General features: G+C 43.6%; 1 protein-coding gene across 1 annotated transcript in view; it reads right to left on the reverse strand.

Annotated features, from left to right (window-relative positions):
* Positions 1–3,891: 3,891 nt before the first annotated feature.
* LOC309326571 (vomeronasal type-2 receptor 26-like) overlaps positions 3,892–12,401 on the reverse strand; it is a gene marked incomplete at its 3' end in the record, with an annotated part of 37,398 nt that continues 28,888 nt past the window's right edge. Inside the window, exons 3-6 of the mRNA XM_081835416.1 lie at positions 8,397–9,257; positions 7,656–7,883; positions 6,472–6,598; positions 3,892–4,927 (exon numbers count right to left, since the gene is read on the reverse strand). Of these exons, the coding sequence (XP_081691542.1) occupies positions 4,026–4,927; positions 6,472–6,598; positions 7,656–7,883; positions 8,397–9,257 (2,118 nt within the window). The remainder of the gene's footprint in view (positions 4,928–6,471; positions 6,599–7,655; positions 7,884–8,396; positions 9,258–12,401) is intronic.

Raw genomic sequence — 12,401 nt, forward strand, 5'->3', positions numbered from 1 at the left:
TACCTGCACACAAAATTACCTTGAGTCCTGCCTGGTTGGTCACCCCAGATTGAGGGTGATGGAACTGTGTAAAGCCTTCATATTTGTGCCATTTTCTGCACCCATTACCCATATGACTTCACCAGGTACTGGTGCTTAAGCTCTGTATAGCCTGGGACCTAGAAACCTGAAAGATTGTCTAATGTTGTTTTAAACTGTTTTTAATAGGGTGAAGGATGGGTGATTAATAATTAAATATCCTGGCTGTAACAAACTGGCAACTGCAGGTTCAGGGAACCTGTGGCTGTTTAGACAGAAAACTCTCCCTGGATATGGAGAGGCAATTGTTTTTGAATAAAGGGAATATGTTATTATAGCATAACACACAAATCTATACTAAAAATGCAATCCGTGCACAGCAATCAAAGTTTAATTTATATTTTTTGTGTTATTTCATGTATTAAAAAAGGAGATGATTTGTCCCCTTCCTCCGCCCCCAACTGAGAACAGGAATTGAATCCCGATGGGTGCTGCTTGCATAGGAGCACCATGAAACCAGCTGGATCAAATTCTCCCCCAAACCAGCTGTTAAGCAGTAGCTTCTGAAGGGAACATGGTCATGAAATAGACCCTGACAGTCTTTCCACCCACCACTCAAACCCTGAAAATTCCGGATCACACTGCGTATCTCACCCCATAATGGGACGAACGATCTGTGCCTGTCTTTCCTGAACTTGTCCCAAGCAAAGTCTATTGTTCCAAAGTGTGCAATATAAAGAATGACTTCCTTCTCCTTCTCCTTCAAAGCATATATGGTTGGGTTTTGCAACGGGGTGACACAGATACAGACGACAGAAATCACTTTATCGATCATGAACTGGGCTGATGGAGGCAGGTAAATAAACAAACATGGCCCAAATACATGGTGACCACAATGAGGTGAGAGGTGCATGTGGAGGCTGCCTTGGTGGTCCCTTCAGAGGGAACGCTGGAGTGGATTGTGTAGAGAATGAATCCATATGAGATGAGCAGCCCAATAAAAGAAACTAGTGACAAAATTCCACTGTTGGTGACCATCATGACTTCCAAGGGATTTGTGTCCATGCAAGCCAACCTGATGACCATGGAGAGGTCCCAGAAGAAGCTGTCCACTTGATTTTGCCCACAGAAAGGCACATTAATGATGAAACCCAATTGCACAGTGCCATGGAGGAGCCCACTAGCCTAGGAGGCAAGGAGAAGTGCCATGCAATGAGGCCGGCTCATGAAGCATAACGGAGGAGATGGGAAATGGCCACATAGTGGTCAATTGCCATGGCTACCAGCAGGAGCATCTCACTGCCTACAAACACATGGAGAAAGAAGATTTGTGCCATGCAGCTCTGGAAGGAGATGATCTGATGTTGGGCAAGGAAATCCAAGAGAGATCTTGGGATGGCAAAGGAGGATAGGCAGAGGTCCAGGAAAGCCAAGTGACCTAGCAGAAAGAACATGGGTGAATCTGAAAGACAGTGATCCTGGAAAATGGCTGAGAAAATGAGAGTGTTGCTGATAGAAGACTCCAAAATTAGCATGGTGTGGTCAGCATCTTGGAATTTGGCTGAGTGGACCTGGATTCACACCAGCCATGTGGTATGTGTGCAATGGCCACTCTTGGCTGTGCTGGGGGCTCACAGTTGTGTCCCCTTCCTCTCAGCCTCCTTCCGCAATGGCCTGGGCACACACGTTTGCCCACACCCCCATGGGCGAATGCCTCTGTGACTCTGGAGAGGACCTCACAATTCACCCAGATGCAGCTGAGGGTGGATAAGATTCCCAAAGTTGCTGAGCCTGACTTTCCAGCTCTTTGGTGAATTTTAATTCTGCGTCCAAATGCATTCAGTGATGCTGATGTCTCTGGCTTCTTCTGCAAACTTATGCATTTTATTTTTTAAATATGTATTCTGCTTCATTTCGGCTAGGGCAGGGCTTGGGGATGGGTGGCACTTCATATGCTGATGGATTCCAAAACACACCAACCCCAGTCAGTATGGAAAATGGTCAGCGATGATGAGGGCTGTAGTCTAGCAATATCGGGAGGGCTATAGGCTTCCCATCCCTGCACTAGGGGGACGGAAAGCAGAGAGCAAGATAAGAAATAATATGTTTTACAGTGTTTTTATATCTGCTGTAAGCCACCCAAAGTGGCTGGGGAAACCCAGCCAGATGGGTGGGTTATAAATAATAAAAATTTTACTATTATTATCATCATTATTTGCCCTACTTCTGTCCATTCCTGTCACCACTTGAATACCTGGACCTTCTGCAAGGGGGGCATAATCTTATAGACACTCATTAACAAGCATAGTTAGCTTGCTGTATAACAGTACAGATGTCTACTCAGAAATAAGTGTTTTAAGATTTAATGGGCCTTGCGTCCAGAAAAATGAGCACAAGCTGGCAAGGTAGGCTCTGGTTTATGGTTGAAATTAAGAGAAAGCTGTGCTTTGTGCCCTTAAGAGCTGTATAACAGGAGGTATAATTCAGAGGTTAAGCCTGGATTCTAGAAAGCTGAGGTCCATTATGGGAATACACATGCAACCTGAAGTCTCTTTGTCCTCTTTGATACTACTTTCAATCTGATTAAGCTCTGGTTTACTTGTATTCTCCATTCATCATGGTTAGGTCTAATCAATTTTATCTGCTCATCAAACATTTGCTGAAGGATGCCAACATTCAGTGGAAAGTCCAAAAATATACGTTCCACAAATACAATACATATTTGTGTTAAGAATATAGTGTTCTGATCCATCACTTGCGTTGGTGAAAATAAAACGTTTCAGTTGTGGCTTTGTCAAATGCTTTACCCAGTGAACTGTGCATGGTTCTTTCTTGCCATCTTTTCCAAGCAACAGGGCAGAAATCATTCACATTTTCTTATCTAGTTCTCTGAATTTCACCAAGGAGACCTGATTCAGACAAAATCTTGGGGGGAGGGAACCCAATTCAATGGGGGGTATGTTATTTCCCAGTACATAGATAATCTATGGAACTCACTGCCATAGGAAGGAATGGTGGAGACACTGCATTTGCTTTTGGATACGGCTTGAAGGTTTAATCTCACTGTAAACAATAAAGTATTTCTATTACCCACAGGAATCTGGTTGGTCAGTGAGAGTACAGGCTGCTGTATAAGGATGGGCCATTGGCCTGACTCAAGAGGATCATCTTACATTTCTACAATCTTATGGATAGGTTGATGATGAAATTTGACTGTGAGCAGTACAGAACAATAGACCATAAATGAATACTTGAATATTCCATGGCCTGCAATAGTACAGTTTCACATTTTGCTTAAAGCTGTGAGAATTAAGGCTAGATACAGATTTGCTTACATGTATATTTTGACAAGAATTGCTCTGTTACCTTGTCAACACATGCTACAAGAGAATAGTGTTTTTCCCAGTAGTGATATATGGAAGTGAGAGCTGGACCATAAAGAAGGCTGATCGCCAAAGAATTGATGCTTTTGAATTATGGTGCTGGAGGAGACTGTTGAGAGTCCCATGGACTGCAAACAGATCAAACGTATCCATTCTTCAGGAAATCAGCCCTGTGTGCTCACTGGAAGGACATATTGTGAAGCTGAGGCTCCAATACTTTGGCCACCTCATGAGAAGAGAAGACTCCCTGGAAAAGACCCTGATGTTGTGAAAGATTGAGGGCACAAGGAGAAGGGGACGACAGAGGACAAGATGGTTGGACGGTCTTCTCGAAGCTACAAACATGAGTCTGACCAAACTGCGGGAGGCAGAAGTGGAAGACAGAAGTGCCTGGTGTGCTCTGGTCCATGGGGTCACGAAGAGTCGGCCACGACTAAACAACAACAAATGTATGATTGTCTTCCTCAAAGCAAATAAGTCAATTTTACAAAGGAAATTTCAACTATGGGAATTTGGAGTCTAGAAAAAATTGTAAAAGGGAGCAGCTGAACTTATATTTCCAACTATTCTATTGTAAACACAGAGAAACCACAAAATACAGCAGATGACAGGTTTCACATTTCTTTAATTTTTCTTCCTTATTAGCTGTTCCCTATTGTTGAGCTCAGGCCTCAGAATGATTATATAACATTTGGGGAAGAAGATGCAACCCAGCAACCCACCACCGGAGGCTAAGATGGAGAAGATCTCCACAGCTACCATATATTTTCCCTTGGTGCTCAGGTAGGAGGGAATAAAGGACAGCCAAACACTGCAGAAGACCAACATGCTGAAAGTGATAAACTTGGCTTCGTTGAAACTGTCTGGTAACTTCCTGGCGAGGAAAGCCACAGCAAAACTTACAGTGGCCAGGCAGCTCATGTAGATGAGGACACAGTAAAACATGGCCACAGACCCTTCATTACATTCTAGTATGATTTCTTCCATCACTGAGTACATGTCCACATCTGGGTATGGGGGAGAGGTTGCCAGCCACACAGTGCATATGCCTGCTTGAACAATGGAGCAGAAAAGGAGAATGGAGTGGCCTAGTCCTTTGCCCACCCATTTCCTCATTCTGGATTCTGGTTTTGTAGCCATGAAGGCCAAAACCACCGTGAAGGTTTTTGCCAGGACACAAGAAACAGCGGTTGAGAAGATGATACCAAAAGCTGTTTGCCGGAGGAGGCAGGTCACCTTCTCAGGTCGGCCAATGAAGAGCAATGCACAAAGGAAGCAGAGTAGGAGAGAGATGAGCAGAGCGTAGGTGAGGTTTCGGTTGTTTGCAATGACAATGGGTGTGTCATGGTGTTTCATAAATATACCTAGTACCAGAGCTGTTATCAAGGAAAGGAAAAGAGAGAAACCGGCTAAACTGATGCCCAAAGGTTCTTCGTAAGACAAGAAGCTGATATCCTTGGGTAGACATGCATCCCGGTTCTTGCTTGGATAGTCTTTGTCTGGGCATTTATGACAGTCATTCACATCTGGTGGGGGAAAAAAATATTAGGTCATATATTTTAGCTTGCTGAAATGTTTACTTTCTGTCTGAGAAGAAAAGACCTCTGTTTAAATCAAAGCACATGTTTAGTACTGCCTGATGCTCTGTAATGTGGTATTGTTGCAATCTAAGCTTTCTCTATGTCATGGATATGCCAATGAACCACATGAGACCGTGAGGGGAAAAGTACAGTGGTACCTCAGGTTACGGGACGCGGGTGGCGCTGTGGGTAAAAGCCTCAGCGCCTAGGGCTTGCCGATCGAATGGTCGGCAGTTCGAATCCCCGTGGTGGGGTGCGCTCCTGCTGCTCGGTCCCAGAGCCTGCCAACCTAGCAGTTCGAAAGCACCCCCGGGATAAGTAGATAAATAGGGACCGCTTACTGGCGGGAAGGTAAACGGCGTTTCCGTGTGCTGCGCTGGCTCGCCAGATGCAGCTTTGTCACGCTGGCCACGTGACCCGGAAGTGTCTCCGGACAGCGCTGGCCCCCGGCCTCTTGAGTGAGATGGGCGCACCAACCCCAGAGTCTGTCAAGACTGGCCCGTATGGGCAGGGGTACCTTTACCTTTACCTACCTCAGGTTACATGCGCTTCAGGTTACATGCGCTTCAAGTTACAGACTCTGCTAACCCAGAAATAGTGCTTCAGGTCATGTACCGTATTTTGTGCCCCATAGGACGCACTGGCCCATAGGACGCACCTAGTTTTTTTTGGGGGGGAATAAAGAAAAAAAATATATTTCCCCCCCAGGTGCGGGGCTGGAAGAACCAGGTCATGGAACAGCGGGAAGGCGCGCTCCGCCACCCTGCTGTCCCCCGAGCTTGTGGGGCTGGCGATGGGGAGAGGTGCCCTGAGCCCGGGACTGCAGGCTGGTCTGCGCGACCATTGGCTCATTGATTTGTGGAAGAGGGGAGGTCAGCCATCTCCTGCCCCTCCATTGACGAAGGGTATTCTGTTAAAGGAATCTAGGGCCTGGATCCTGTCTGAAGTCCACTTGAGGGGCTAAGGCCATGGCAGGCCTCTGGGGACACCGAGGAGAGATGCAGGTGGGTTCCCCTGATGTGGCTTCCTTTTTGGGTGGTTTACCCTTACTGACTTCCTGCAAAGGGGTCTGATATAGCCCTTTGCCAATGCCCCAGCCAATACCACTCACATTTTTGTAATCAATAAAGTTGTCCCAAAATTTTGCCCAATAGCCTTAAACCAAGATTCTGTGTCAGTGTGAATTTTATTCTAACAAGGAGCTGCTTTGTGGGTCTTGCCAAAGAAGAAGAAGAAGAAGAAGAAGAAGAAGAAGAAGAAGAAGAAGAAGAAGAAGTGCTTTGAACCACATACCATCGAACTACTCTGAATGCATGGTCATTCTCATTTGATTAGCATATTTAAACTATCTGAAAGGCAATGATCACAAAGAGGCAGGATCACAAACACAGTAGATTATCTCTTTTGAAAAGTAAATTCAGCCGTCCTTACAACACCTTTCAATTATTAGTGCTGAGTCTGGATCTATTTAATCTATTTATTTCTCTTACCCTCCTGGTTTGCAATCTTCCCCTCTGGACATGGGATGCAATCGTAGCAGCAAGGTGGCTGTCCCTCCTTCACTTTCTTGCTGGATCCTGGAAGGCATCTCTCAGTACAGAGAGAAAGAGGCCGAGTCTATTCCGTAAATGAAAGAGCAGAAGGATCAGCAAGAGAACAATGAGTTTGGAAATCTTCATGTTCCTGGGCCCCTCTCTATGTTACTAAGCTGAGTTAGCATTTCAGAAATATGTAAAATGGTTACTTTTTTTTTTAGTACAATGGTACCTTGGGTTACATATGCTTCAGGTTACATACGCTTCAGGTTACAGACTCCACTAACCCAGAAATAGTGCTTCAGGTTAAGTACTTTGCTTCAGGATGAGAACAGAAATCGTGCTCTGGCGGCGCAGCAACAGCAGGAGGCCCCATTAGCGAAAGTGGTGCTTCAGGTTAAGAACAGTTTCAGGTTAAGGACGGACCTCTGGAATGAATTAAGTACTTAACCCGAGGTACCACTGTAGTAGTAATGTTTGAAGTGATGTCATACTCCCTCTATTGTTCGGGGATGTGTAAGGTGTTGTGATTACATAGCAGTTCCCCACTTTTTAGCAAGAAAGGCAAAATCTTGGGGCTTATCCTCTTTTCCTCAGTTAAAAACCAGTATTTTACAATTGTTAAGAAATATATAAAATATTTATAAATATAATAAAATAAAACATTTGCCTTTATACCATGAGTGACTTCTAGCAGTAACATTTTGGCTCTTAATCTGGTACTTGTATGAAGAAGAAGTTTTTGGATGTGATATCCCTCTTTATCACTACCCTAAGGAGTCTCAAAGAAGCTAACATTCTGCTTTCCCTTCCTCCCCCACAACAAAAACTCTGTGAGGTGAGTGAGGCTGAGAGATGTCAGAGAAGTGTGACTAGTCCAAGGTCACCCAGCAACTGCATGTGGAGGAGCGGGGACACGAACCCAGTTCACCAGATTAACCACTACACCACACTCTCTGTATGCATCATGTTCTACACAGGCTCTCTGTATGCATGTTCTACACAGGCTCTCTGTATGCACTGGTCATGTTCTACACAGGAACATGCAGTTTAAAAGACAGTGAGTAGACATGCAGGTGAATGATCATTGCTTAGGCAATACTGAATTTCTTTGGAATTATCTAATAATGTGGCCCTACCTGATTAAACCAACTGTGCCATGTTATGGCACCTTCATCAAGGATGAATGATTGGTTTTGAGAAGTTTGCGGATCTATCCTCCCAACGCTTACTCTGTTGAAACTTTGGTTGGAGAATATAATCCAATTGACAATATCCAAGCTAGATACCACCTCTCCATTCTGGTTGATGAAGACCACATCTCCGGCCGTATTGTTAAATGAGATACTTCTCAGAAAGTGATGGAGCTAGATTGAAAACAGAAAAGGCACATGTTTGGAAAAAGCTGCAGTCTAATGCAGAGCGGAGCATTTTTTTTTCTTCCTGTAGGAAAAACCTCAATTGGTGGGGGTGATTCAGTCAAGTGTCAGTGGATTCAGGTCCAAGCATGGAGAGACCACCAATTTTCTCTCTTCCACATCCCTCTCCCCATTTTTACAACCTTTCTTCATATGCCCCGGCCCACAGATCCCCTTTTCCTCTGTCCCTGTTCATCTCAGGAGACACCAGAGTGGTGTGTGATCACCTGCTCTGAGGTACGATTTGGTGTGTATGGGATAGAGAGAATGATGAACATCTCTCTCAACCATTACAGCTGCTTCTTATGTGTGAATCCAGTGGCATCTCAGTGATCTCCAAACTTCTGTCATACAAAACCTTTTTTTCTCTGAGAGGAATGAGCAAACTGACAACATTTTGAAAACCCATACTTTATCAGAGAATAACAGGACTCTTCCAGTTGAGGATGTTCAGCCTATTACCTGCCAAAACTGTTGATTCTGATTCTTCCCTCTTCCTCTGTATGCCATTCCTCTGTGCCTGAGTCTGGATGTGAACATGGCATGTAAAGCATGGGCCATGGCGTAGACAGCACTGTGGATGCTATAACTGTGGCCTGTCATGCTCATTTCAAAAAATGATCCGGGAAGGCTCTCCAGCTTCTCTTCTCCGGTGCAAATATTCCCCTCCACCTTGTCTGCAGTCATATCTGGGAATACACATTCAAAGGCCTGTTGCCAGAAGTCCCTGATAAAACCATCCCCATCTGTGCTGGAAGGGTTTATGTGAGCAACATACTGATGAAATCCTGGTGGGTTTCTGAAGTGAATCTCAAAGGATATAGCACCATTGAATATTCCTGAATCCCAGTTCTTTTGACCGACAAATGAAGTGAACTCAACATGGGCAGTTGTTATCCATACTTTACTTTTTGTATTGTATGTCATGTCATCATCTTCTGATAGGTATGGAAGACATCTAAAAGTTGCCATGGAATAAGATTCTCCATAGGCAACAATTACATTAGCTGTGCTGCTAAAAATTTTATGGTTTATACTTGTCCCCTGTTGCAGCATGTGATCAATTTCAGAAATAAAACTTAAACTGGGGATTCTTTCTAGAAATGCAAAACAGACACCACTCTTGGTAAATATTGGAGAGATGGTTTGCAGAAATCTTTCTCCGTTGTCATTGTCCATTGCAATAACTCCAATCCATGTCCACCTGAAATGCAGAAGCAAAGAGAGAATTCCCTTATACTGAAGGGCTTCTGAGGCTGCCATCTGGTAGAAGGGAAGCCCTGGGCTTTTATCATTCATCACCGGAACAGAGCCATAAATGAGCTAAAAAGTAAATGGAGGAAGAGAAAAGACAAAGTAGTTTTTCCCCCACAGTATTCATATACATTATGCGGTGAACCTTGTTAGTCAAATACGCCCTTTGCCAATGTTTCAGGGTTTATTTGCCTCTCTCTCAGTTTTACAAAAGACACACATGCAAATGGGCTGAAACCTGGGATCATCTCCCTTTTCTCATTTTTAAACCTTTGATTTGATGACTGGAGAGGGTTTGTCTGTCTGTCTGTTTGCTTATATTACAATTATGTACCATCTTTATTTTCCAAGGATCTCAAGGTGGTGTACATTCTCCTTGCAATTTCATCTTCACCCTGAACTGATTCCGAGGAACCTGCCTATTCCTCTATGCAAGCTAATGAGGTATTGTACATAGGTGTCCTACCTGCGGAATCTTATAGATATCCAAAACAGTGGCCACATAAAAGGAGATTTCAGAATCCAGTCCCCCAATGACCCCAGTCAGATTATTTTCAACATCACATATATAGTTAGGGACACATTTCTTCACCATGGATAAAAGCAGCAGTGTGGCAAGATATGTGCTCCTTGCACTGACATAGCTGTCATATAAGTGAAAGCCCAAGGTGATATTGGGTAGGATGTGAGGGTCTTCGTTGATCTCCTTGACTGCAAATGCCAAGGCCACGATGTGCTGGTAACCCTTAGGCACCACCCTAGAATGAGATTTGCAAACTCTATCAGCAGGAACTTCAACAGATGTATCCTTTTACACAGCAACACAGTAGTTAATCATATTGAATCAGTGGGTTAACTCTAAGTTAATTCTACTATTGAATAGCTTTTATCAATTGAAGATTCTCTCTGATGTTTAGTTGAAATCTCCTCTCTTGTAACTTGAAGAATCTGATTTTTGTCCTAACCTTCTGAGCAAGAGAAAACAAGTGTGTTCCATCTTCCTAGTGACAGCCCTTGAGATATTTGAAAATGGCTATCATTCCTCCTCTCAGTCTCACAATAGCTAAACATATCAAACTCCCTCAACCATTCCTCATAAGGCTTGGTTTCCAGACCATCTTTGTTGCCCTCCTCTGCACATGTTTCAGCTTGCTAATACATATCCTTCTTCCATTGTGGTGGTCAGAATTGGATACAGGACTCCAGGTGACCAAGGCAGAATAGAGAGGTACTATTACTTCCTTTGCTCAGGACACTATACTTCTGTTGATGTAGATCCCTTGAACCTTTCCACGTGAACTACTGGCAATCTAAGTGATCCTCATCTTAGATTTGTGCATTTATCCCTATTGGAATTCATGTTGTTACTTTTGTCCCAAATTTCTAATTGTTTAAGGTTTATAGTATCTAGAGCAGGGGTTCCTAACGTGGGCCCCATGGGACGTCTTTTGTCTTTTTCTGACAAAGTCTCTGGACTCTCCCTGCAGTGACCTCATTTTCGTGAGTCAGTAATGGTAATTGGAATTCACTGAATTCTATACTTCATAATAAGTACCTCTCAGTGCTTTAACAAACCTTAGCCTAGATCAGACAATGAAACATTCAGCTTCAGAACAGGTTTCTAAAAATTCATTCTTACTAACACTCTATCTGAACTACTAAAGTTTATCAAAATTTGCTGATCAAAAGGCCTCTCTCAGACACATACATACATACATACATACATACATTTCAATACATTTATATTCATTTCTCTATCCAGAAATGGGAATTTCTCCTGTATTCCCTTAATTCACAAGAGATTCGTTCCAATTTTTTTGCACCATCATAAGTCCCATTCATATCTAAAGTGGATTCCCCCAGGTAAAAGGGTAAATGTTTGTTGCCTCACTCATTATTCTGAGGCTGCAACTCTAGGATTGATCATTCCTTTCATGTAATGAAATGAGTGGCTTAGTTCTTACACAAGCTCTTCAGGCAGCGCTGGTGGGGGCTCCTCAGTGAATGTTGCTGGAGAGGAGAAGAAGCCACCATGGGAAACAATGCCACCAATGATGAAATCTCCTGGCTGATGATACGTGTGAAGTGGATGGTGTGGACCTTGGAGCCTGCATTTTGCTATGTGAGCCTCACATATATTGTAAGAAATCAGTTCCAGCAGCAAGAACACTAAAACCACCATCCTTAATACAAAGACAACTGTTTGTTTTATGCAGAAACTATGGTTTTTCTGGCAACACTAGAATAGGTTTCTCCAAGATAAAAATTGTCTCATTTAAATGGTAGATTAATTTCCTGAGAGGACACAATCCGGGAGTATCCAAAATCAGACTTGCTGATCCCAGACACTATTTAAATAATTCTGGTTAAGTTGTAGTATCCTTTGTGTTATGTTGCCAGTGGCCAAAGAAAATACACAGGGATTTTTGAGGAGCAGCATATTAATTATAGACTTGTTAATAAACAAGCAGGAGTGTAGTTGTTAATCCATTGCTTGGGATTCCCTGTGGAATTGCAGAAGAAAATTGCTGAAGAAAATATTCAGAACTGTTATTTTAATTTCCCTTTCATTAGGTAATAATAGACCAGTGGTGTATGCGTGAAATTAGAAGTTAGAAGCTCATAATAGAAGACCTTGTAGCAAATGGAGACTCCAAAATGTAGCATGGTGTAGTCAACATCTTGGAATTTGGCTGAGTGGATCTGGATTCACACCAGCCATGTGACATGAGTGCAATGGCCGTTCATGGTTATTCTGGGGGATGACCTCTCAGCCTCTTTCCCTGTGCCTTGGGAATGTTTGCCCCCATGGGCAAATGCCCCTGTGATTCTGTGCGGCACGCACAGTTTGATCCATCTTTTAGATTTAGGGGAGCTAGTCTCAAACGTTTGTTGGGGGAGACCTAGGTTTTTTTGGGGGGGTTATTTGTCCTGTCTTCATGCTTTTTAAGATGGAGGACCACTGTAGCCACCCCCAAAGACACGTTTTCAAGATGGAGGGTGAGGGAACACCTGCAGTCACCTGCGGTTCCTGCGCAATGTTTGCCATCTTGCCAAAGGTTGCAGGCAGCTTTACCTGCAGCAATTGTATGTTGATTGCCCTCTTAGAAGACAAAGTCCAGCAACTGGGGGAACGTGTAGCTATGCTCCAAAGAATTAGAGAGCTGGAGCTCTTCTTGGAAGCAACAGAGAACACCGTCTCCACCAAGGAGG

This window comes from Podarcis erhardii, assembly GCF_964252035.2.
Source record: "Podarcis erhardii genome assembly, chromosome: 13".
NCBI classification, from domain to species: domain Eukaryota; kingdom Metazoa; phylum Chordata; class Lepidosauria; order Squamata; family Lacertidae; genus Podarcis; species Podarcis erhardii.